Source organism: Lissotriton helveticus, chromosome 5_1, assembly GCF_964261635.1.
Source record: "Lissotriton helveticus chromosome 5_1, aLisHel1.1, whole genome shotgun sequence".
NCBI classification, from domain to species: Eukaryota; Metazoa; Chordata; class Amphibia; order Caudata; family Salamandridae; genus Lissotriton; species Lissotriton helveticus.
In genome coordinates, this window is record NC_136065.1 from 2004986199 (window position 1) to 2005013521 (window position 27323).

A 27323-nucleotide genomic window follows, 5' to 3' on the forward strand; every position below is an offset into this window, starting at 1 on the left:
ATGCAAGTTCTTCTTCTTTAGTCTGTCCCTAAGCGCCGGGAACCCCACTGCGGGTAGCTGTGCGCTTTATAAGTTTAAATAAATAAATAAATAAATAAAACACGCCTTGAATTACAGTTGTTGAAAACACGACTAAAGATTATTACAGTTAGTCATAGGTTAACCTTCGTTTGTCATCTTCTGGCCCAGACACTGTTCGCCATCTCATATTCATGTATCACATTCAGATAATTCCTGTTTTGAGTTTAATGCTGTTCGTCATTCGCGTCCATGGTGCTACTTGTTTTATCCTAATCAGCATATTCTGTCTGGTTTGGTATGTGGTGTGCTGCTTCATCTGATCAATGTATACATTTTAAGGCCTTCCTGGCTTTCTTCTGTGGAAAACCTCGACAGTTGTAACTGATGACGGCTACAGTTGGAAATAATAACGTTAGGCAGGGCAGTTCTGAGTCTTGCTCACTGATCTGTGGTTACTTCAGAAACCGCTTTAGTTGGGTTCTGTTGTCCATCGTTCCTGATTGATGCCTTCCGACCTGGAGACAGATAACCTCAAAAGGTTCACTTCCCTGCATGCCATGTGCTTCACCTATGGATGTATGGTGTATTGGACATTCAAATATTTATTTAGAGTTTGGTAAGTGATGTCACATTGTACGAGTGGCCATGGTAGCAGGTTCTTCTTCTTTCCTTTTTGTTTCTCTATTTGCCTTTGATCAGAGATGAAAAGTGCTGGGTGGCTCTTTTGCATTAGTGAGCAAGTGAATTATTTAAGATTGGATGCCCTTGTGCTCTATTTTCTCTCTGGTCCATCACTGTTCTTGGTGGCCTACTTTCTCGAGGTTCTATAGCCTTGTGTTCACATGATATTTGCTGCCATTTTCTGGAGTTGATGCTTCTATGTTTTGACATCGTTTTGGCTATGATGCAACTTCCTTTAAACATTTATACAGGTCAATAGATCCCATTTGCGTGCAGCTTTCAGGGAGCAGTTTTATTGACTAAGTTACCAGGTTGTTGTTGGCTGTGTGCAGGATTATGGACTTTGCCTGCATATTGCAACCATCCTTGACTCTTTGGGTTCTGTTGAATGTTTGAGGATCTAGAAGCTGGTGTATTTTTTTCCTTGTTGCTTTGTGGCTTTCCTTTCTGTTGGTTTACTTCATGTTTGAACTTGTGTTTGGTCGATGATTGACATTCCTTTTGTTGGTTGCTGCCTTTCATTAGCATGACAAGGCTCCCTGCTAGTCATATGTCTTACCTAGAAGTAGTGATTGTGTTTGACATCTCCTTCTGATTCAGAAGGGTCGGGGTTCAGAGTGTTCTGCTTTCCTTCCCTTTGAATAACTTTTGCTTTGTTGTTGGCTTGCTGGATCCTTCTGCTTATTATCTGTCAGACCATTCCTTCTGGGTATTACTGAGCATTACTGTCGAAGTGTCTGACTCTTTTTCTCCTAGGAGTTTCCATGTTATGGTTGTTGTTTTCCTCGTGCGTGCAGAGGTTTGTCCCTTGGCTAGGCTTCTGACTTGTTTTGCAGTTGGTTGGACCGCTACCAATCTATCTGGTATCCAGTTGCGTCTTTCACAATCTATTTCTTGTCTGTCAATGCCCAGTGTACTTCCTCTACTCAGACCTGTTTTCAGGGTTTACTCTTGAGTACTGATTCATGAGGCACTGGATCTGCAGGTCCCTCGCTGACCCCTTGCCTTAAATAAAAAGTTGCTTATTTTTGGTAACAAACTTTCTGATGGCCGCTGTATCTACATGCAGATTTCTTTTCAATTTGCCTGTGACTGAGGAGTGGTTACCGTGCTGGTTTTTTGCACTGCATTTCTTTAAGCTTGTAAGGTTTGTTCCTGCCTCTAAAGGCGTGGAGAGAAGGGCGGAGAACTGACATCAGTTTGTAAGATGGCACCAAATATGGCTCTGTTCCTTCACATCCAGGGAGGTGCAGGGGTTGGCTTGGTGTCATGGCGCCCCCTTTTGTGCAAGGGAACTTTTGCAAATGTTCTAGATCAAATCTGGCACCTGGAGAAGACTCATAAGGTGAAGAATATGTAGGGAGGTAAAGAATCCACCAAAGCGATTGTTACCAAAGGTAAGTAATATTTTATTCAGGCTCTCAGGAAGTTTAGGGAGGCAGAGCTTAGATTCCAGCCGTGCCCCAGGAGGGGGGGAAATAAATTAGCTGATTAGCGTCCTGGTCTACCCTGGTATCTTCTTGTGCTCACACTGTGGGGGTATTGTCATAAACCTCTTGGGTACCGGGACAGTGGTATTGGAGTTCTGGACTTTTTGGTTCCGTCCAGAGGTGTCAGGGATAACACCCGAAGACCCCGGAGTTCCACCTGTCTCGGTGCACAAACAAACAGAAACACGGGCTTCTCGATGGTGGCGTCAAAGACCAAAGGTTTATTACTGCAGGGACACAGAAGTCACAGAAACTACACATGGGCAGTATCTAGGAGCCTGTTCAATTTGTACAAAGAGGGTTGCTCCTTATATACTAAATATTGGGCTTCAGGCAAATTCTTTACATGTTACCACAGTTCTAAACATTCGTGTCTTTAAACAATAAATATTTGGCGTTGCACAGGAATCGTCAACGGTATCTGATGTCAAAACATTACAAATGAGGGGTTCCCACTAGTCCATCATAATCCCATGTCAATTCTTCATTCAAGACCCGGACCGCCTCATCGTAAATTTCGTTACCTCCCCCTAATAAAGGCCCAGAAGGAAAGGAGCAGAGCCAGGTGCAGAAGATAGAAAGACAGGATAAGAAATGTTTGTGGGTCGTAAATGGGCACGGTTACCAGCTTCGGCCGCCTAATCATGATCAGGCCAACGAACACAAGAACCAGTATAGCAGGACTGGCCTCAGGCTGGGGAGGCAGTTCTTGCCGAGTCATGCTGCCACAGCGTTGCTGGCCTAAGGTGCACGTGTCACTAGCAAGGTGAATCGCCGGTTAAGGCCTACGTGTCCTTAAATAAAAAGAAGTCATTGCGTGTCCATTGACTATGTGAGGGCAAGGAATACAAAATGGCTTCCGTGTTCTAAGATGGATGCCATGGGTAAAACACAAATGTGTTGGTAACAGGAGTGCTCTTGCTCGTAGCATCGCGAAAATACCAGGGTATACTAAATGGATCATTTGCGGTTCACTGATACCAAAATTATGTATTTACGACAATGTTAAAAACACGAGTCAAATCGTCACGGAACCTCAGACCCTCCTTTTGCCCTTACATAGGCAATTACTCAGTCTATATCAGAGTCAGAGTCTAATTCTATGCTCATTAGGTTAGTGACATGTTGTTGTATCATCATCCTGTCTCGTGCCTTTTCTCCTAATGCAGGTGGTTTTCTGAAACAGGTTGCAGCACAGAGGCTACACAGAGCGGGACCACATTGGATAATAAGACAGCACGAGAACAGCAATACTAGGATGACACCAATGACCATCAGAACCTTCCATCCCCACGCTGATACCAGAGTCCAAAACCACTCCATGAAGGACCAGTTTCCCTTATCTACGTGTATAGAGTCGGAAATCTTATGTAGCTTAGAGATTGCTTCATAGACTGTTGGAGCATTATTTGGAATAAAGACACAGCAGCTCGATTGGATCATTCTGCATACCCCACCTCGATCTGCAAGTATTACGTCTAGAACCATACGGTTCTGCAACGTCATGAGACGATCCGCCTGAAGTTCAGCTGTTAAGTTACTAAGGGCATCAGCAGTTTCTGTAATAGTAGATTCAACTACCCGTGTTAGTTGACGAAGATTTCTACTATTGGCCATAGGCCCCCAAAACGGAAGGAAACCTTTGAAAAAGTCTCCAGCTTCTTGACCAGCGGTATCTTCCTTGCTGAAGACACCTCTTGCTACTCTGGTTTTGTGATAATCTGAAGAAGCAGTGTATGTCGGGGGTAACAATCGAGCAATATAACATGAACCTGAAAAGTCAGCAGACAGCCATGTATATGCTCTGTCCTGACAAATGAAGTAGGTACCCCTAGCAGTCAGAAAGGCAGGGGAGGAGTTAGACGGAAATACGTAAGTCTCAACGCACTCACTCCTCCCTAGTTGAGCTCTCGGATTTCTCCCATTTCCTTGCAAACAGACCTGACCTCGGTGAGGCACGACCCAAACTGAAGTGGAGCTTTTACGCTTGCTTTCTCCCAAACTAAGGCGATACTCTGTAGAGTTCCAACTCAAATACATCAGTAATTCATCTCTAGGATAAGATGGAGTATTATTGACGTCTTTAATCATATCAATAATTCCCTGGACTAAAGCTTTGTTGGCTGAGTTGTATTTAGTGGACCGTGGTGGACGCGGAGGATAGGTCTCAAGGGCGTATGAAAAAATGGTCTGAAAGGCCTGAAATGATCCATTATAGCTGAAAGGCAAGACTAGATAGGGAATGCCTTTATCCATAGTGTGAGGTATCAAGCCACACACCCAGCAGTCTGTAGTATTAACTATCAGTTGGTGTTGATGCAAGAGCTGTACAAATGTATTGTTAATAAATTCTGAGCGTCGAGCTTGTTCGTGTTCAGGAAATGAGTGAAAAGAATGCATAGAAGAAACCGTAGAAGTAGTAGGATCAAGGGAAGGTACTGTAGTTACTGGCATAAAAATCAAATGTACACCAAAGACGATTCCACCCACCAACGTTATCAAAACAATTAAAAATGTAACTGCACATTGCATTAGAAAGCATTTGTTGTGTAGTATTCTGTACAGTCTATTTCTGCGAACATAAATTACATTTTCTCGTTGTAGCTCAGGAAGCTCCATCTTCTACGACCGTTCGCGACCACTGATGATGTGTACGTAGATGAAAATGCCTCTATCAGCCCTGGGAGTTCCCAGAACTAACAGAAAGATCGACCTTGTGTCTGACCCCCGCAGATTCAACTAGGCACACAGCCACGACCCTACGGCTACCCAGACGGCAAGGCAATTTTAAAACAAAAAGAAACAATACAAAGTATTAGCAAACTTCCTGGCTGGAGGCAATGTATAGCAAATTCAAATCTGAAAATAGGCAGTTTCCTGCTTTATTTGTCCATATTGCGAGAACGTAAGTTGTATCTCAGTTTTGCAGGAGCTGTCTGATCTGGAAACAATGTATTTTCAGCTAACGTTGCAATGTTCACGTTCGCAGATGGCAAATGTTCTTTTGGTGCAGATGACAAATGTTCAGGGTTCAAAAGAGCAGTTTCAGGAGGAGAGTCAGAATTTGGTGAATCCGTGATTAGTTCTGCATCGCTGAAAGGTATGAACCTGGGGATTTGTTCCGTTTCAGAGGCACCGATTCCTTTCTTTACCCAGTTGTCGTACGGGAGTGGCAGAGGCACACGTTTAGCATGTGTCGTATGGATCCAGTTTTTCCTTCCGGCCACACGAATAGCAGTTCTCGTTGCTAGCAGGACTTGGAAAGGGCCAATGAATCTGGGCTGAAGATTTTTTGTTCTTGCAAAATTTCTGATGACCACCTGATCACCCGGTTTCAGCTGATGGCCTGGACTCTCCGGTGGCTTTGGCAATGCATCGAAAACCTGTTGGTGAATAAGACTCAATTTAGCAGTCAAGTCGAAAAGGTAATCAATTAACATTGGGTATTCCAGCTGCTTAAATTCTTTCGGTCTAGGTACCCCCCAAACATTTGCAGGACGGCCAAAAACTATTTCGTAAGGACTAAGCCCTACTCTAGAATGTACAGTTGCTCTTGTTGATAGCAAAGCCAAAGGCAATGCGTCTGGCCAGGACAAACCCGTGGATGCTTGTATCTTAGCGAGTTTCAGTTTAAGGGTGCCATTGTAACCCTCGACTAAACCCGCGGACTGGGGATGATTCGCACTATGAAATTTCTGTCTAATCCCTAGGCCGGCACACACACTCTGCATAACTTTCCCTACGAACTCACTTCCGTTGTCTGACCATACAATCCGTGGCATTCCGTATCTGGGGAAGTATTCTTTAAGAAGAATTTTGGCAGTGGATAAGGCAGTATTGTCCTTCAGTGGGTATGCTTCGATCCATCTGGAGAAAGCACAAACTACCACTAGGACGTATTTCAGATTATTGCAACGATCCATGTGAATGAAGTCTAGCTGGATCACCTCAAAGGGGCAGGAAGGAGGAGCGAAGTGACCTGCAGGTGTTGGTATTCCCTTGCCAGGATTATGCATCAAGCATACCATACAATTCCTCACCACTCTCTCTGCACACTTACTAATCCCGTCGTTCTTCCAGACCGGAGCCAACATCTTACAAATCCCTTTTGAACTGATGTGCGCTGTTCCATGTGCCATCGTTACTACTGCGAGCACATACGCATCAGGCAACATCCAACGCTGTTGTTCCGACAAATCAATCCAACACCCACTCGAGTCCAATTTACCCGTGCTCTCTCTCCATGCAAGTTTCTCCTCCTCAGTCGCCTCTTTCTGAATTTCCTTCACGCTTTCCACTGTGTCTTCACACATTCCAGACTCAGAAATCCATCTTGCAGACGTTGCAACATACATTCTACTCATCATATTTCTAGCTGTCTGTTTTGCAATCTCATCAGCAAAAGCATTCCCACGACCAACATCATCCGTGATTGCTTTATGAGCACTGCATTTCACAATCGCAACTTCAGTCGGCAAGGTTAGAGATTCCAACAAGTCATTAACTAGCTGACCATGTTGAATCTTAGTCCCATGGGACGTAATGAAACCTCTTTCTTTCCACAAACGGCCAAAACTATGGGCCACGCCGAACGCGTACTGACTATCTGTGAACACATTCACTCTCTTTCCCTTAGCTAAAACGCACGCTCTTGTTAGCGCGATCAATTCTGCAGCCTGGGCAGAATTCTGACTCACTCTTGCAGTTTCCACAATCGTACTCAAAGTTGTTACTGCATAAGCAGCAGTCACATCACCATTCTCCAATTTGAAGCAAGACCCGTCAACATACAACGTGCCATCTGGATCTGACAACGGAGTGTCTTTTAGATCGATTCGTCCTTTTGTTTCTTCCTCAGTTTTGAAACAACAGTCGTGTGGTTCGGAATCACTCGACTCTTGGCTAGTCGGCAACAATGTTGCTGGATTCAATACATTGCATCTTTTGATCTGAATATGACTAGCTAACAGTGTCAGTTCATAACCTGATAATCTAGCACTGGTAAGGTGTTGCGTCTTGGTTCGGTTCATGAGTGTATCCACAGCATGAGGAACCATAACTACTAGCATGTTGTTCATTACTAAACCAGCAGATTGTCGAATGGAAGCTGCAGCTGCGGCTGTAGCTCTCAAGCAACTAGGCAATGCTCTAGCTACTGGATCTAATGTTGATGAAAAATACGCACAAGGGCGTTGTTTATCACCAAATTTCTGCGTCAAAACACTCAATGCACAACCTTCTCTCTCGTGGACATAGAGCGTGAATGGCTTACTGTAGTCGGGTGTACCCAATACAGGTGCTGAACACAGTGCATTTCGTAACTCAGAAAAACTCTGCTGACATTCAGCAGACCATGGTACCGGACTCGGAACACCTTTCCCAGTCAAGGCTACCAATGGTTTTGCTAGAAGAGAAAAATTTGGGATCCATTGCCTACAATATGAGGTAATACCCAAAAAGGCACGTACTTCTCTCTGCGTGCTAGGAACGTTCATCTGTGTAATTGCTTTTATTCTCTCTGGGGTCAACTTCCTTCCCTCCTTTGACAAGAGATGACCTAGGTAGGTCACTTCTTGGCAGCAGTATTGCATTTTTGAAGGTGACACCTTGTGATTCAAATCTGACAAGTGATGCAATAAAGAAATCGTAGCTGTTTTGCAAGTTTCCTTGTCATCGGCAGCCACTAGAAGATCATCGACATACTGTACTAAAGCAGAACCACGAGGAAGTACGAAGGAATCTAACTGGCTTTTTAATGCTTGACTGTAAATGGATGGGCTTTCACAATAACCTTGTGGAGCGCGTTTAAATCTAAAACTTCGTCCTCCTAGAGAGAAACCGAAGATATCTCTGCTTTCCTCGGCTATCGGAATGCTGAAAAAGGCATTTTTCAAGTCGACAACTGAAAACCATGCTGCTGTAGCAGGAATCAACGTTAACAATGCAGTAATGTCTGGAACCACAGGAAACTGTGGGATCACAATTTTATTAACCTCTCTAAGATCAATTACAAACCTATATACTGGAGGCTTTGTAGGGTCAGTTCGTTTTAAAATAGGCAGTACAGGACTATTACAGACATTACCTCTAGTCTCTTCTACAACATCTTTCTTGATCAGGTCTTGTACTATCAGTAGGAGCGCACGCTCACCTTCACTAGAGATTCTGTATTGTGGAATTCGTGGAAGCTTAACATTTGCTTTCAAAGTTACTACATAGGGTGGAATTTCCAATAGACCTACATCATTAGGACCAGTCGCCCAAAGAGTATCAGGGAGTGAACGCAGCTCTGGTGGGAGCGCATCCATCGACAAGTACATCGGGGATATTATTCTTTTACCCAACGTAAGCTGTACTCCTGCTGGAGAACAGTACAATGTCGCGTACAGGCGTTTTAACAAGTCTAAACCAAGCAGATTTTCGTTACAACCTGTCGTCAAAATCAGGGGTGCTTTCAATTGACGGGGTCCAACTGAAATAGACAAAGGACCAGAAACAGGGTTGTGAACAGGAGCGCCCGAAAAACCTACTGAAACGTTTGTTGAGCCAGACAAAGGTGCGCCAGGGAGTTTCGCATGTATGATAGAACTTTTTGCTGCACCAGTATCCAACAGAAACGGTTCGACTATACCTGATGTTGCTACTGCGACATAAGGCCCACTCTGATCTACTGGAACTGATACTACTCCCTCTCTTTGTCCATGGCTGTCCTAGTACTCACTTTGCTGAATTTCCTCACTAGTTTCATAATAGTCTTCGACATGATACTGTGGAGACCTATTCTGTTGGGCAGATTGTCCATTTCGCTGGTCGAAATAATTAGAGGGGCGATCACTCGTCTGCGGAGGCATAGCACCTCGTCCTCGACCTCTAGAGTTTTGCATAGAACTACCACGACCTCTCTGAGCTGCCGCAGCATTATTTTGCGTTCGAACTGGACATTCACTTTTGTAATGACCTTCCTTTTTGCAATAAGCACATTGATTCCATTGGTATTGTGGCCTTTGAAAATTATAATCCGTTCTTTGATATGACCCTTGCTGCATATTAGTTTGATTCATTCGAGGCGGATAAGCTTGCTGTAAAAGTACTTTAGTTTTTAAATCTTTCGTCTTTTTATCTGATTTTTCCTTCTCTTCTTTATCCCTATTTTCATAGTACTGAGCAGTCGCAAGTATTTGCGCAGTCGTAGAGACAGCCCACGCACTTTCAGAATTCTTTAATTTACCACTAAGTTCTGGCAACAGATTGTGCACAAATTTATCAACAAATAATCTCTGGCCTCCTTCTGTGCTCATATCCTGGCCACTATGATCCACGAAAGTCTCTTCGAATCTTGTGAAAAAGTCGGAGACGCTTTCGTCTTTCTTTTGTTTGCACGCGGACAATTTGTCCCAGTTAACGCGCAATGCTGGCATCAAGGTTTTCATTAAATCGATTATTCTACCAGGCAAATTAGCAATTAAAGGTTCAGGTTTGGAACCACCTATTTGTTGACCATCCGCTGCAATTATAGCTGCCCAGTCACCACCTAGGGCAACTGGATGATTCTCTTTACGAATTTTAGCCCAAATTGGTTGCGGTACTACATTACCAAATAGCAGATCTATGTCAGCAAGATTCAATACACAAGCGTCAACTGTTTGAGCCAACTCTTTGTAGTACCCTGCAGGATTTTTACGCGGATCTGGCAAGGCCTGTTTCACTGCTAATACTTCAGCTCGCTTCCATGGAATATGTATCCATACTCTCTGGAATTGGGCCGGAGCGGCTGCAATACCAAGGTTTGCATTAGCTTGCACAGCTTCACGCCAAATTGGTGGAACCTCTCTCATTGGATATTGACGATTTCGTTTCGTACTACGTTTCTCTAATTCTCTCGGTGAACGAAGGGATGGGTCATTCCTATAACTTAAAATCAGTTCCATCGCTTCTTTTATATTTTGTCCAACTATCATACCTGCAGCAAACTCTTTCTGAACATTAATTAATTCTCCTAGATTTGATTCAGGGTCATCCTCTTCCAATTCCTCACGTAGAAGGAAACACATTTCATCGAACACATATCGTTGTGTCGGTTCGTTCCATTGCATAAATGTATCTAATACATTTTGTACATTATATCTTCCAACTTTCGAAACCCATCTAAGAGCAGTGGAATCTAATATTCCTTTTTCTTCAGTACTGGGAAGCTGACTACGTCTCTGCACAGAGTCAGAGGTAGGAGTCTTAATCAGAGTTTTATAGAAGGGAGATAGAATATTGGAGACAGAATCAGTGATTCTTCGACGAACAGAAAGCGGAGTCATAATATTAACAGAGGCAGTGAATAGAGTAGCAGTTGGAACAGATAGATCAGGAACAGTAGGAGTAGCAGGAAAAATAGCTTGTGAAGTAGCAGGTGTAAGCGACACAGGCATAGGTAAAGAAGCCGGCAACCCTAGAAGAGGGGTTGTCGAAGGAACATTAATATTGACCACAGGAGGTACAGGAACTTGATTCAGGGGAGCGGGAACAGGGACACCAGGTTGTCCAGCAACCGGTAATTGAACATTCGGTATAGGTGGAGCCGTAGCACCCTGTGCATACGGTGGGGGTGATCGTAACAGGTAAGACAACAGGGGATCCTTTTCAGGGTCCTCTACTATCTTAGCCGTACTCGATGGCAAAGCAGGATAGCACTTGTCTATCGCTAAATTACGCTCTCTATCGGCCACCTCCATCGCTTTCTCAGACTCGTTGAGTTGCAGCTGCCTAGCAGACTGTTCTAAAGTCAACTCTTGCTCTTTCTGTTCTTTCTTCAACTTTTTAATTTCTCTCTGTTTAGATTCCTTTCGCCAATAACGGAAAGAATCAAACATTGCCGGCCGGGCTTTCTTCTTAAACAACCTTCTTTCTAGATTATCGAGAACTTCAGGTTCAAAACTACCATGTAGTGGCCAACTAAGGACACCATCTTTCTCTGTGTAGTGGATCCATACCTCATTATAAGAGATAGGGCCCACACCAAATTTGCAATATAGATCATAAAGGGGAGTTCCAATCGGAGGAACCAAACACGAGTCCTCCAACCGGGAATCACTGTTGCAACTAAAACAAGACAACATACAATTTTTCCGACTTACCATTTTATAATCCGAAACACAAAACAAACAAGACACAAACAGAAAAGATGCGCACTCGAACCAAGAACTTAGGCCTACCAGAACTGACAATTGTATCGATACCTGAACTGAACAGAATGATTATCGTAACCAGAATAACCAGTGATAACCTTACAGAACTGAACTGAACTGAGAACTAAAAGGATTATCCAAATAGGAGCAACCCTTACAAAATAACCAACTAGCAACCACTGAATACTTAACTGAGGCACTGAAGACGTCACCAAGGAGAAACCCGTCACGTTTCGCCGTACTGAGGACTGCACCTCGGGTCCAAGACAGGGCGACGGTCAAGGCAACGGACCACTGCAGCCGTCTGAACGGGAACCCTCGTGGAAGAGAACGTCGGGGCCACTTTTGCGATATGCCGGGATCGATGAAGTGGGGCGCCTCCCTCTGAAATCTTCACACGAAGCTCCTCGAACTCTTCAGGCTTTTGGACCGGTACCGAATGACGTCGCCCCACGTTGGGCGCCAATTGGAGTTCTGGACTTTTTGGTTCCGTCCAGAGGTGTCAGGGATAACACCCGAAGACCCCGGAGTTCCACCTGTCTCGGTGCACAAACAAACAGAAACACGGGCTTCTCGATGGTGGCGTCAAAGACCAAAGGTTTATTACTGCAGGGACACAGAAGTCACAGAAACTACACATGGGCAGTATCTAGGAGCCTGTTCAATTTGTACAAAGAGGGTTGCTCCTTATATACTAAATATTGGGCTTCAGGCAAATTCTTTACATGTTACCACAGTTCTAAACATTCGTGTCTTTAAACAATAAATATTTGGCGTTGCACAGGAATCGTCAACGGTATCTGATGTCAAAACATTACAAATGAGGGGTTCCCACTAGTCCATCATAATCCCATGTCAATTCTTCATTCAAGACCCGGACCGCCTCATCGTAAATTTCGTTACCTCCCCCTAATAAAGGCCCAGAAGGAAAGGAGCAGAGCCAGGTGCAGAAGATAGAAAGACAGGATAAGAAATGTTTGTGGGTCGTAAATGGGCACGGTTACCAGCTTCGGCCGCCTAATCATGATCAGGCCAACGAACACAAGAACCAGTATAGCAGGACTGGCCTCAGGCTGGGGAGGCAGTTCTTGCCGAGTCATGCTGCCACAGCGTTGCTGGCCTAAGGTGCACGTGTCACTAGCAAGGTGAATCGCCGGTTAAGGCCTACGTGTCCTTAAATAAAAAGAAGTCATTGCGTGTCCATTGACTATGTGAGGGCAAGGAATACAAAATGGCTTCCGTGTTCTAAGATGGATGCCATGGGTAAAACACAAATGTGTTGGTAACAGGAGTGCTCTTGCTCGTAGCATCGCGAAAATACCAGGGTATACTAAATGGATCATTTGCGGTTCACTGATACCAAAATTATGTATTTACGACAATGTTAAAAACACGAGTCAAATCGTCACGGAACCTCAGTATAATATGTTAACTGCATGCACTGGCCAGTTGGGCAGAGACACTGTGTGTTTACTCCTGCCATCCCAGACACTAATTATGAATCCATTTTCATATACCTGGTAGTTTATGTACCTCAGGACATCAAAAGAATGTATAATTTCAGAACTACATAACAAGATACAGTTGTGCATGTTTATTTTTCTGTGTACTGCACTCTTTTAGGTGCTTTTGAGAAAAACTACCAGGTTATATTTTTTTTAAATGAATGTTTCACAAGACTTATTCAGGCAACAATTGTGCAGAAATTAGCTGTACACACCACCCCCGGCTAAAACCTCCTCTCATCATCCGCTCACGTTATACATCAACAATCTTTCAAGAACATGAAACAGATTATGTAATGGCCTTGCCTTTTCCTTGAGATCTGATCCCAGCCCTTTACAGTTCTGGAAACTGTTAAAGCCAGAAATATCCATATGTGATTTCTAATTGAACCCATCACAGACCAAAGGTTGTGATTGTAGAACTTCGGATACAGGATACAGTCTTCAGATTAGACTCTCCGCTGTCATTTCACTTGTTTTTATGCTGTCAGCTGTGAAGTATCCGAAAAGCAACTCACAACACTATAGAACATGCAAAATAAATTAATAATAACTTTGTTACTTTAGCTCTCAATGTCACAACAGATTTCCAAAGACATTTGCCTCCTAGGCATGGAGCTTGAGGTTACAATAAGCTTACGTTATGTAACAGGCTCATTTCCCAAGAACTAACGGCACAGATGTCATTCCTACTGATAAGTAGGATATATTTCTTAATCACGCAGGAGACCATCTATGTACCTGGTGAGCACAGGAGTTAATAAGAACTTTATTTTACTCTACAGCTCATGAGACTTTGGGTGCAGATATTATCCAGTCGAAGACTATTTTAGATGCTTGTGCTGTGGTAGTGAAGTGTCCATCTCTTCTGCTCTTGCATCTGATTCAATAAACCACTTGCAGGTTGAGAGGAATATTTATGAAAGAGTTGTGTCGTCCTTGCACCACTCAATGGGACGCAAGAGCAGCGCAACTCTTAAGTTAGATTTATCAAGCCACGCTAGGCCACCTTGCACGGCCTTGTGTGGCTTGATAAATCGAGAGTAACGCAGCCCAAATTGCTGTGTTATGTTGCTGTGTCCCAGGGAGGCGTTCCATGGGTGAAGCGTGGGTGTTCCCATGGATTTTTGCACATTTTCACCATATTTATAATTTCTGTTAGACCTGGGAATGCATCAAAAGGCGAGGCGTAACAGGGAGAAATATCTTTATTTCTCCTCGTTGCTTCCTCTTTCTATACGCCCTGCAGTGTGCAGTGTCGCCTTCTGCAGTGCACATAGAAAGAGGAAAATGCCACAGAGGATTGTTTTTGTTCAAGAAGGTGCCCCTTCCTGCATGTCAACAATCCTTCTTACATTGCAGACACCCTTGCCCCATGGTTCAAGAGTGCCTGCAGCATATTGTGTGCCAGTGCAGGGAAAAGACAGGGATGTGCTGTATAATGTTAAATTTGGTGCATTCCTGCCCAATCAAGCAGCACAGCAAGATAAGTTGCTGCGCTGTACAATTTTTAAATAAATATAGTTCAACTGAGTGATAAGTGATGGAGGGCAGACACTTGTATATGATGCACAGGGTCTCAGAAGACATTCTGGTCTTGATTTAAATGTTTGCGCCAAAGGAGCTCCTTTGCCTCAAAATTCCTATGAAAATTAGGACCAAGATAAGTCAAAGAGATAATGCAGAAATGCACTAGCAAAAAACAGGGATTCAAGGGCGACTCCATACAGCTAGGCGGCCAGCCGGAGTGCCAAGGAGCCACCGTGCATTGGTGCTCACAGAATTGATCCAGCACCATGGCCCAGGATGGCGAAAAGCCACACTAAAGTTGAACAAGCCTCTTGCTGATCGGAATCTTACTTTCTGAGTTGGTTTATTCACATGGGGCACAAGCCCGACCTGAATAGAGTTAGGCTAGTTTATGTTTATGTATTAGGATTTGACTAAGGGGTGGGGAGCAGTTGGAGTTTGGAATTGGAGTATTGGTTAGGGGCAAGGGCAATTGACTTTTTAGTGAATTAGATTACAGAACATTTCCACATAAAACATATCTTTATAATTGTAAACTCTAATGTAGATCCAGATTTGTGTATTTTCCATGTGTGTTTCTACTACTTTAATTTCCTATATTTGTATTCTAGAGTGGAGATGGGCCCGCCGCTTTGCAGGTAACTACAGATTGTCCTTCTTTTGGTTTCCTCACTTATTTCTCATTTGTTTTTTCTTATGTGAGTGTTTTCAAGGATTTGAATCGAAGAGTCTCTATGTTCATTCATTTGATATCATTCAATTATTAACAATGTGCAGCATGTCTGAGGGTCTCTGCTGTTAGGTAGATGGACTCTTCTTTCTTGCTTTGGTATTATTCGTGATTTGGCAATAGAGCACATCAGAGGTCACAGCAGCTCTTTGGGAGAGAACAGACGATGAGCATTGCTGCTGGGGTCTGTAACTCTGCTGTGGTCTGTGTCATTGCTGGGTTTTTCGTTGCTTCTAGGATCTGCACCATTGCTTTGATCTGCACCTCTGCTTGGATTGCACCTCTGTTGCGTCTGTATTCTGCTGTGGTCTGTGCCACTCCTGGCATCTGCACGGCTTCTATGGTCTGCACTGCTGCTTGGATCTGTACCTCTACTGCTATCTGCACCCTCGCTTGGATCTGCACCTCTGTTGCGGTCTGTATTCTGCTGTGGTCTGTGCCAATGCCAGGATCTTCACCCTTCTGGGATCTGCAGCACGGCTGGAATAGTGATCTGTAGAGCTGCTTGGGTCTGTGCCACTGCTGGGGTCTTCTCTGCCATTGGCATGTGCACCACTGCTGGAGCCTGCAGTGCTGCAGGGATCTGTAGGATTTCCTTGGTCTGCACCTCTGCTGGAGCCTGCAGTGCTGCTGGGATCTGTAGCATTTCTTGGTCTGCACCACTGCTGGAGTCTGCAGCACTGCTCGAATCTGTACTGCTGCTGCAGTCTGTGCCCTTCTTGCTGGAATCTGCACTGCTGCAGGGATCTGTAGCATTTCCTTGGTCTGCACCTCTGCTGAGGTCTCCACCGCTGCTGGTGTCTGTAGCACTTCTGGGTTCTATATTGCTGCTGGGATGTGTTGTGCTGCTGGCAGGGCCGGCTTAGCATTGGGAGTGCCCTCTGTGACAATCTTTGCCACCCTACCCCCCCCCCTCCTATTGACCTCCTTCTTCACAGATTCCCTCACTACCACCCTCCACTGGTGCTCCTCGTCTCACCTTAGCCCCTCTCTCGCATTTATTTTTCTATAGCTCTACACATCCCAGTGTAGACTATCAGATCACTTTCCATCACAAACATATTATACTGAGACAATGAGTCATACAAGGGTGAAAATCAATGTATAGGAAATGTTACTTTAGACAATGAGGACTGCAAGGTGTAGGCATTGTTTGTTTTAAGTGCTTCGCCTGGAGAAACAAGGGGACAGATTTACTAAGTTTTCACGATGCACAGTAGAAGAGTTGCTGTGCTGCACTGCATGAAAAAGACAGAGCACAACAGCACCAAATATACTAAGATATTGTGCTGCTGTTCCAAAGTTTAACACTTTACCAGTTTGCACAGAACATATGCAAAGTTGGAAAGGTTTGAAGAAAATAAACTTTACACCTGACTCGAGGAGGTGTAATTGTTTTCATGCTTTATGAAAGTTAGTAGATAGGGATTCGCATGCATCTAGCACCCATGGGACACATCCTTGATGTAAAATAGCGCATAGAGCTACTTTGTGTTACTTTCAGGCCACCATCCAACACTATTCGGGATTTTAGCTGGAAAGTAAGGCCCAAAACAGAACTTTGTACCAGGTGTACATCCCTGTTTTAAAGCAAACCAGGCCGTAAAGTCCGGATTTAAAATGTAACACAATTCGTTGGGGTGTCATATTTATTAAAATGTTTTACTACACAAGCCAAACCTTTCTGGCAACTGTAGGATAACTAAACACTGAGGGAAATAAGAATACGATTCTAAACCTATGCCTTTCAATTTGTATGCAGCTCACTGTGCTCTAGTAGAAGGATTCTAACAGACCTCCAGCCTTTCCCTCTGGAGCTCCTCCTTTACCTGCACAGACCTCCATCCTTTACACTCCCTCTGGAGCTCCTCTTTCTGCACAGACCTCCATCCTTTACACTCCCTCTGGAGCTCCTCCTTTACCTGTACAGACCACCATCATTTCCACTTACTCTGGAGCTCCTCTCTCTGCACAGCCCTTCAGTCTCGCCACTCACTCTGGAGCTCCTCCTTCACCTGCACAGCCCTCCACTCTTTACACTCCCTCTACAGCTCCTCTCCCTGCACAGCTCTCCACTCATAGATCGTTCTCTCTTCACAGCGCTTCACTCTCTACACTCCCTCCAGCGCTCCTCTTTCTCCACAGTCCCCCACTCCCTGTAGAGCTCCTCCTGTACCTGCACATCCCTCCACTCTCTCTGGAGCTCCTCTCTCTGCACAGCCCTCTCCTCTTTACAATCACAGTCCTTCGCTGTCTGCACAGTCATTCCTCCCCCCACAGCACTTCATTCTCTATCGCTCCAATCAGTGACCGGCTTGGCCCATTCCAGACCAGGCTTTTACTTACTGTCTGACCCTTCCTCTTCACAGGCACAGTCCCTCTCTGCACAGACTTCCGTTCTCTGCAGAACCATCCCCGCGCAGGCAGCCCTGAATGTGCACAATCCGCCTTTCTGTACACAGCCCTTCATCACCACAGTTTTTCTATGGGGGTTCCTCAGATCCAAGGTGTCCGATTTCTAACCCTCTGATGCAAGGACTTGGTTCAATTAATCAACATTGAATTAGAAGGCCAGTTGGACTGCAGCCTGAGCCTTCGCCCACTGAGCAACCCTGTGCACGCAGAGTTTTCTGGTCACTGTTGGTCACGTGAGGTGAGTTCAGGGACACACTGGCAGTCCAAACAATCTTAGGTTTATGAATAACACAACCCAAGATAGCACTGAGAAACAGGGACTTGCAATGGTAAAATGTTATCTGAACTCTGCCGTAGAAGCTAAATATACTCTTGAGTGAGGAGGACACCTTCCCTCATTAAAAGCAAGTCAACCTGTACAGCAAGGGGGCATAACGTGATGTCAACATTCATTACTAAAACAGTAAAACGTCAGCCTAGATAGCAGGCAGCCACAATATCAGCATTTATCGTGTGTCTTAGAACTTCACGCTTACTATAAAAGATAAAGAAAAGCTAAAAGCAGTCACGGTATGAAAAGAGACTAAAATGGGAGCAGTCAGTGTTCACGACAGTTCCTTAGACTCTGCATATCTCTCACCTCTATGCAGCTCATCACCTCCAGAAAAGCCCACCACCATTAGTTACACAACCTTCTAAGCTGCTCTGCAGTCCCATCACAACCACCACTCTAGACGCCACCTGCACAGCGCTCCAGTCTCTGCACAGAGCTCCAGTCTCTGCACACCCACAGAACTCCAAGCAACCCACTGTCCGCAGAGGCCCACAGTCCCAGAAGAGCTCCACCCTGTATGTATACCTCTATACTCGGACATACTCATTGCACAATGTAACACTGTCCACATTCCTTCGCAGCATAATCAAGTCTCTGCAGAGCATAGTCCAATCTCTGCACCACAGCCTCAATCCCAACACAGCATTATCAAGTCTCTGCACTGCCTCAATCCCTAAACGGTCTAATAAAGTCTCTGCACAGCATAGTCCAATCTCTTCTCCGCTGCCTCAATCCCAACACAGCATTATCAAGTCTCTGCACAGCAACAATCGCTGCACAGCCTAGTCCAATCTCTGCGCCTCTGCCTCAATCCCAACACAGCATTATCAAGTCTCTGCACTGCCTCAATCCCTAAACAGTATAATAAAGTCTCTGCACAGCATAGTCCAATCTTTTCTCCGCTGCCTCAATCCCAACACAGCATTATCAAGTCTCTGCACAGCAACAATCGCTGCACAGCCTAGTCCAATCTCTGCACCTCTGCCTCAATCCCAACACAGCATTATCAAGTCTCTGCACTGCCTCAATCCCTAAACAGTATAATAAAGTCTCTGCACAGCATAGTCCAATCTCTTCTCCGCTGCCTCAATCCCAACACAGCATTATCAAGCCTCTGCACTGCCTCAATCCCTCTATAATCAAATCTGCGCAGCAGCAATCTATGCACGGTCAAGTCCAATTTCTGCACAGCCTCAATCCCTACACGGCAAAGTGAAGTCTCTGCACCACCTCAATCTCTTCACTGCACCGTTAAATCTGCACAGCCCCAATCCCTACACTGCATAGTCAAGTCTCTGCACTTTCAATCCCTTCACAGCATAGTCCAAACTATGCACTGCCTCAGTCCCTACGCAGCATAGTCCAAGTTCTGCATGCATCGGTCCCTGCACAGTATTATGCAATCTGCACAGCCTCAATCCCTGCACAACATAGTCTAATCTCTGCACAGCCTCGGTCCCTACACAGCCCTTGGCTTTGCACTCCCTCATCACCAAACAATGGCCGCTGCCTCCTCCCCGCGCTCCCAGATGTTTCCTTGCACCGCCTCACCAGTGCTCCACTCTGTTCAGTAACCTCCCTCTGGTCAGGTTTATTCTGTTATGGGTCAAGAAACCCTATTCTGGTTTCCTTTGTCAAGTCTCAGGCGGACCCCACAACCCAGATTGTTCCAGGGGTTCATATTTGAGAGTCCAGCGCCGCACTGCTCCTGGGTATATCAGATGTGCCAGCTTGTATTAATTGCATTATCGCATTGAAATAATCGGATATTACGTGATTAATATCTGGTAAGATTTAAAACATTGCATTGGAGTCCTAATCAACCAGGGCTGCGTGAATCAAAGTATCCGAAATAAGCCTGCCTCGATTGCCCCCTCTGTGCAGAAACCTTAAAGTGATGTTTGTAGTGTTGCGATTGAATTTACATTATAAAAAAAACACCAAGAAAGCTCAGTTTAGAAGTAAATAACGAAAAACCAGGCCTTTCAGTCGTTTATATTATACAATTAAATAAAACTTGTCTAACAGGAGGCAGCATATGCACGTGGACGCCTTTGTTTGTAACATTTCTCACACGGATTTTGTTTCTCCATATTTCTCCCATATTTTGTTTTTCGACTTTTAAACATCAGCCTGTTTTTTGTGAAAAGCTGTAAAATTGTCGGCAGAAAGTTTAGCAGAAATGTGACCTTATGGTGCTTATGGCCAAGACCGTGGAGAGGGAAATTACTATTTCACTGCTAAAGAGGGGAACTTGGGTGGATGTCACTATGGCGGTGTGAAGACGAGGGGTTGGGAGCACTGAGGGGTTTCCTGCTGTTTCCGAACTCTATTTATAATTTACTTTCATAAAACTATATTAGTGCCATTAATTTAAATTAGTTACTTATGCTGATTACGCTGAGAACCTGTTTACTTACATTTCATCTTCGGTTACTTTTGTGGTGTGAAACTTTTTCCCACAGTGTTAGAACCTAGACCGGCAGTCTAGAGCCTGGCGCGCAGCACAGGCCTCCTCTCCAGAGCTGGTTTGTGACTTGTTTTTCCAATACTAGAGCATTTTATTTCGACTAAAGGAGCCAGCCAAAAAGTGTGAGGACTGTATGATTGTGTATGGAAAGAGGGCTGAGAGGTGTTGTATTGTGAGTACACAGGTGCTCCGTGGTTGGGTGAGTAATTACTGCTGTGATTGATTGCTGAGCTCTGGTTTCTGCTTCTCTCTCCTGCAGCTGCAGTGACTCTGGATCCGGACACTGCACATCTCCGGCTCGTCCTGTCCGAGGACGGGAGGAGCGTGAGGCTGGGAGACAGAGCGCAGGATCTGCCCGACACGCCCCAGAGATTCCATCCTGTCATCAATGTCCTGGGGAGGGAGAGGCTGAGCTCCGGGAGGCATTACTGGGAGGTGGAGGTGGGGGACAAGACGGCCTGGGACCTGGGAGTGTGTGACGAGGCTGTGAACAGGAAGGGGGAGATCACACTATCACCTAAAGGTGGATACTGGACAGTGTGGCTCAGAGATGGTGAATACAAAGCGCTCACCTCCCCCCGCACCCTCCTGACCACTCGTATGCCTCCCAGGGCTGTGGGTCTCTTCCTGGACTATGGGGCGGGCAGACTCTCGTTCTACAATGTGGATGACCGGTCTCTGCTCTTCACCTTCTCCGGGGCCTCCTTCCCCCCCACCCTGCAACCCTTCTTCTGTCCAGGAATTTACAATGGAGGGACGAATGCGGGGGCGCTGCGGATCCTGCTGGGGGCAGGACGAGAGTGAGACTAGGCAGGTGAGCGAGCGCTGTAACCAGGGAAAGTAGGTGTGTGTAATGTAACTTACTGTATCTAACTCCAGGGAAAGTTACTGTGTGCATCATTACAGATGAGTAGTATTATCACAGAGGGTGGGGGCGCTACAGCCACGTCTGCCGACTGGGAAACCAGGTTCAAGCTCCGGTGTCGGCTCAACATGCTGTGATTCTGGGAAAATCACTTGATTCATCAAGCTAAATTGCGCTCGCAAAGGGCAAGATTCTGAGAATCTGGCCCTTTGCAAGCGCTATTTGTGCATTTGGGATTCATCATCCCAAATGCAAAAATCGGTAATAGCGATTTTGCTATTTTGCGAGGAATTACATTTAAGGAATCTCTATTTGAGATTCCTTAAATGCAATTCATCATCCATTTTAAAATTGCGAATTCGCAATTTCGGCCCGCTATTTACCTCGAGGTCAAACCTCGTGGTAAATAGCGAAAACTTACAAAAATGCTTTTAAAAGCATTTTTCTAAGTTGCATGTTGCACACACACATGTCCTTTGGACATGTGTGTGCGCAACACCTGTTTCGATTTGCATTTAAGGGGTGCTACAGGGTGTCCTTTGGACACCCCTGGCACCCTTTAAATCGCTATCTTATTTGCGAGTAGCAAATTGCTAATCACAAATAAGGAATACTCCCCATTCATTCCTATGGGCCTTTTAGGATTGAATGGGGAGTTATTCCTTATTTGCGATTAGCAATTTGCTACTCGCAAATAAGGAACAATTAGGAATCGCAATATTTATTGCAATTCCTACATGAATCCCGTTTTGCAAGTCCTTAATAGCGATTCGTTATGAATCGCTATTAGGGGCTCGCAAAACGGGAGAATGATGAATCAGGCTGTAAATCTCCATGTGTTACAGAAAAAAATATGACCTTTTCTAGTGTAACCTGTGCTCATGTGAAGCGCCCACAGCTTTTGTGCAGTGTTGGTGCTAACTAAAATTGCAAACACAAACTCAGTGTACTGCGGGCAGTCGAGGAAAAACAAAACACAAACCTTCCTGCTTCTGGAGCACAGAGACGGAGTTCTGGAGCACAGGGGTTTTCTCCTCTCATAAATTCTGAGGGAAGGATTGAGTCAGTCTTGGACATCTACTCGCGGGCCTGATGCGAAACGATTTGGCGCTGTGACTTAATATTCATTATTTAGGACAGAGGGGTGAAGAGAGAGCAAACGTGAATGGCTGAAACAAGAACGTGGCTGTGAAATGTCGTGTGTACAGGTATACCCATTGTAGTTTCAGTGACTATCGCAGGAAAATATGATATTTTATTTCGCAAAGAAAAGGTGCCATTGTCTTTAAATTACTGTGACTGGAAGACATCGCTGCGGGTTTATAAGCCGGTTAACGTCGCTCTTGCACCACGCAACATGGTGCAAGAGCAACGCAAACCTTACATGTGATTTATGAAGCCACACAAGGCCACTTTGCGTGTCCCTGAGTGGCTTCATAAATCCGGAGTAAGATAATGCAACGCAAATCACTGCGTTGCCTTACTATGCTCTGGGAAGATGTTCCATGGGCGTTGCGTGGGTGTTCCCATGCAACTGCCGGGGTTTTTGACCCATTCCCAGATTTACCTCCAACTGATAGACCTGGGAATGCACCAAAAAGATGCCCCTTCTCAGGTGGAACAGAACAAGGATAAATATCTTTATTTCTCCTCGTTACTTCCTCTTTCTCTATGTCCTGTATTCTGTAGCACACATAGAAAGAAAAATATGCCTCTCAGGATGTACACTTTAATGTTTTCGTAATGAACAGGAAGTTTAGATCTATAATGTGTTGTAAATCATTGAGGAGTGCGACGTGAGCACAATTGACTTCGATCATTTGAGAACGCTGTTTACGGTTTTTTTGACAGATGAATGTTTTATTGTGCATTCTGCTTCGTATGTGTTAAACGCATTTTGTATTTTATATTTAGATAATATGAAGAGTGACTAATCTGGTCCTGTTTTGTTTTCATTCAACAGACCCCTGACGAAGGGTCATGTATTTTCGACCCGAAATGCATTGGGTGTTGTTAAAATAGCGCATTATCTATATTGATGCCAGTAGCATAAGAATTGGATTATGTTACTAATACATGAAGGAAATTGTAAAATTCACAAATGAATTATGGCAAACTTGAACATTCGAAATAAAATGCTAATGAACTTATCATAGAAAACTACGTTTTCATTGCGAATTGGGAACCCGTCTGGAGTTTAGCGAGTCTAAACTCAATAATTGTTACTGTTCATAAGGCACGCTCATGACTGTGTGCGACGACGTGGGAGACCAAAAGTAATAGTATTAATCTACACCTAAGAGGAGTGCTCGGGATACCATTCTTTTGGAGTTAGAGGACAGGACACATGAAGGCAACATTTGGGGTAGGTTCAATGGACGGTTTTTGAAAGGATGTTTTAAGGGAGTAGATGGTGTGGTCATTTGGAGAAATATGTCAAGGTTGTGGGAGCTACGGTTGGAAGGGGATATGTTATAATATGTGTTTGTGAAGTGGGGTTCTTACTATGTTTTGTGCAGGAAGGTGACCCTTCCTGCACAAAAACAATCCTGCATGCTGCTCAGACACCCTTGCACCATGCGGTGCCTGCATTGGTGCAGGGAAGAAGGCAGGAATGCGCCATATCGCCTAAAATACGGCGCATTCCTGCCCTTTCCCTGTCACGCAGTGCAGTGCAACAATACGACTTGCTGCGCAGCACAGCGTGACATTCTAGTAAATAGGCCACCTAGTTTAAATAGACAAAGATGAATACAAATGATTTTGAAAAAAGACAAGATGTGGAAAGAAATAGTAATTGTCAACGTAAACCATCGGCCCACACACTTAGGCACAGAAGTTCATATCTCTTTAAGCTGATGTGCAGATGTTATCAGAAAACGGCTGCTACTCACATTAGAAGAGAGCCAATGGCTGAAGGGGCCGAGCCATTCCCTATATTGTATGTTGTGGTGGGCGGAAGCAACATATGTATGACAAAAAACCAACCAATTGATGAAGAGCTTCAACATGTATATGTATGTTTGAATGCATTTTTTACTTGTATATTGCTACAGGAGGCTGACAAGACAGCTGAAGCTATCTCTGTGCCAGACTTAAAATGACTGATGAAGGACAGTTAAGAGATGACTACAACAATAATAGAGAACAAGCATTGAGAATGCCAATAGGTACAATGCTGGCTGCTAGCATTTTGGATTTGTGTATGTTTGTTTTGTAATGTTTACTCTAAAATCTTTATTGTTGGGGGAGCTGCTTTTTCCTGGTCGTTAATAAAACATTAGCTAAAAGAAAAAAATATGTTTTGGTCTTGAAATGCACGAAATATCATAGCAGTGCCGGCTCTAAAGGTAACTACTGTGTGAGACCGATATAGACACTGATATAAGGCAGCGATTGAAACTTTTTACGCACAGTGGAGAAGGTGCTGCACGCGCAGTACAGAGCTGCATGTAGGCAAAGTAGCTGTTGTTGAGAAGCCATTCTAGGCACAGTGGAGAACTTGTTGAGGCAATCATTAAACCACTTCTGTAGATCCAGTAGCCGTAATGCTCTTGCCATTGTATGTCGGCTCAAACAAGACAAATAGAAAATAGAGTTGCGGGTCCAATAGACACCAAACCTTCTGGCCCTTCAAGCACACACTCTACTTGTGTAGGAATGTAAATTATTATTGTTGGACAAATCTCAGGTGATTAAGATTTCTACAAGTGTCACTTAAATGTTTCACACAACCTCATGTATAATCTTAGACATTGCATTTAATTAAAGGCCAGCTTAGTGACTAAGGGCCAGATGTAGGTAAATCATATTTACCGGCTCTTAAATACCGAATTTTACCGATTCGGTATTTAAGAGTCGGTAAATATGAAGTACCGAGATGTAGGTAAATCCAGATGTGGATTTACCGAATCTTTAAAAGTCGGTATTTACCGATTCGGTAAATACCGACCGGTAATGCCCCATTCATTCCTATGGGCTTTGAAGCCCATAGGAATGAATGGGGCATTACCGGTCGGTATTTACCGAATCGGTAAATACCGAATTTGACAAGGGTGCAGGGGGTGTCACCCCCTGCAAAAAAGGTTCGGGGGCCATGTGGCAGGCATACCTGCCCTAAGGGCAGGTCTGCCTGTCATATGGCACAGGTGTGCATGCACACATGTGCATGCACACCTGAATCGGTATTTTACCATCAAATTGAATTTGATGGTAAAATACCGAATTTGTAGGGTTTTTGGGACTCAGAAGAGTCTCACCTACATCTCAATTTTACCGATTCTGTAAAAATACCGGTCGGTAAATTTACCGACCGGTATATTTACCGAATCGGTAAAATTACCGAAATGGCCTGTTTCCTGCCCCCTACATCTCAAAAGCCAAATACCGGTCGGTAACGGCCGAATTCGGCCGTTACCGACCAGTATTTGGCTACCTACATCTGGCCCTTAGTGGCTTACTTTAATGGTATAACGGGCGTGGTGAAGCTCCCGGACCTGTTTATCCTTATCACATATTGATTGGTTCAGTTACTGATTTCAAGTCAACAGATGGGACGGCAGTGGAAGGCGATTCAGGCCGCAGCCGGCTCTTCAGCACAAAGTCATGTACTGGAAGGTGGATTTGTAGAGCGCTGCTTATCACCCGTGAGGGTATCAAGGCACCAAGACATGTCCTAGACAGCACCAGCTGTAGGCCTAAGGATTATTCGATTAAATAACAAATGTATATTACAATCCATGAATATGCATTCCTATCAAATTAATACGAACTGTAATGTATACATGTGGATTGAAAAACAAAAAACTCTTGACAATCACAATAAACAGAATTAAAAAAACCGAATCTTGTGGACAGCCAATATTTGTGGGTACTTGAATCAGTTATTTCAACATCCGATTCAGTATTTACCTCGAGCAAAAAGAAAAAATCAATTTCTAATGAGGAAGTGTACAAAGTGAAGAAATATGCATGCAGAATGAAGCGCAAGGCACAGGACTGCATTCCAAATAGCCACCAGCCATTATTTACAAAAACATTGCTATCTTCGGGTAAGCTGGCATGCAAGAAAGACCAAAAAATAAGAGTAAATGAACGTTTTTAGCTAGTCTCAAAACATTACAAACATAGTAAGAACCCCACTTCACAAACACATATTATAACATATCCCCTTCCAACCGTAGCTCCCACAACCTTGACATATTTCTCCAAATGACCACACCATCTACTCCCTTAAAACATCCTTTCAAAAACCGTCCATTGAACCTACCCCAAATGTTGCCTTCATGTGTCCTGTCCTCTAACTCCAAAAGAATGGTATCCCGAGCACTCCTCTTAGGTGTAGATTAATACTATTACTTTTGGTCTCCCACGTCGTCGCACACAGTCATGAGCGTGCCTTATGAACAGTAACAATTATTGAGTTTAGACTCGCTAAACTCCAGACGGGTTCCCAATTCGCAATGAAAACGTAGTTTTCTATGATAAGTTCATTAGCATTTTATTTCGAATGTTCAAGTTTGCCATAATTCATTTGTGAATTTTACAATTTCCTTCATGTATTAGTAACATAATCCAATTCTTATGCTACTGGCATCAATATAGATAATGCGCTATTTTAACAACACCCAATGCATTTCGGGTCGAAAATACATGACCCTTCGTCAGGGGTCTGTTGAATGAAAACAAAACAGGACCAGATTAGTCACTCTTCATATTATCTAAATATAAAATACAAAATGCGTTTAACACATACGAAGCAGAATGCACAATAAAACATTCATCTGTCAAAAAAACCGTAAACAGCGTTCTCAAATGATCGAAGTCAATTGTGCTCACGTCGCACTCCTCAATGATTTACAACACATTATAGATCTAAACTTCCTGTTCATTACGAAAACATTAAAGTGTAGCATATCTTATATCACAAACTCGCATGTTAACACACTAGAGTAACACTCACGTTAAGCTTGGCGCGGTCGCGCTTCCCGGTGCATTCAAAGCTGTTACCTGACTACAAAACAAAAGAGCTACTCATAGGTTGGCTTGAGTTACACGTGATCGCGGCATCAACCAATAGCGTTGAAATACCGTGGTCATGTGATAT

At 44.2% G+C, this 27323-nt stretch overlaps 1 protein-coding gene across 1 annotated transcript in view; it reads left to right on the top strand.

Annotated features, from left to right (window-relative positions):
• Positions 1-24515, top strand: part of LOC144753945 (E3 ubiquitin-protein ligase TRIM39-like) — a 71333-nt gene extending 46818 nt beyond the window's left edge. Inside the window, exons 6-8 of the mRNA XM_078641471.1 lie at positions 15015-15041; positions 20612-21166; positions 24124-24515. Coding sequence (XP_078497597.1) covers positions 15015-15041; positions 20612-21156 — 572 coding nt within the window. The 3' untranslated portion in view covers positions 21157-21166; positions 24124-24515. The remainder of the gene's footprint in view (positions 1-15014; positions 15042-20611; positions 21167-24123) is intronic.
• The last annotated feature ends 2808 nt before the right edge of the window (positions 24516-27323 follow it).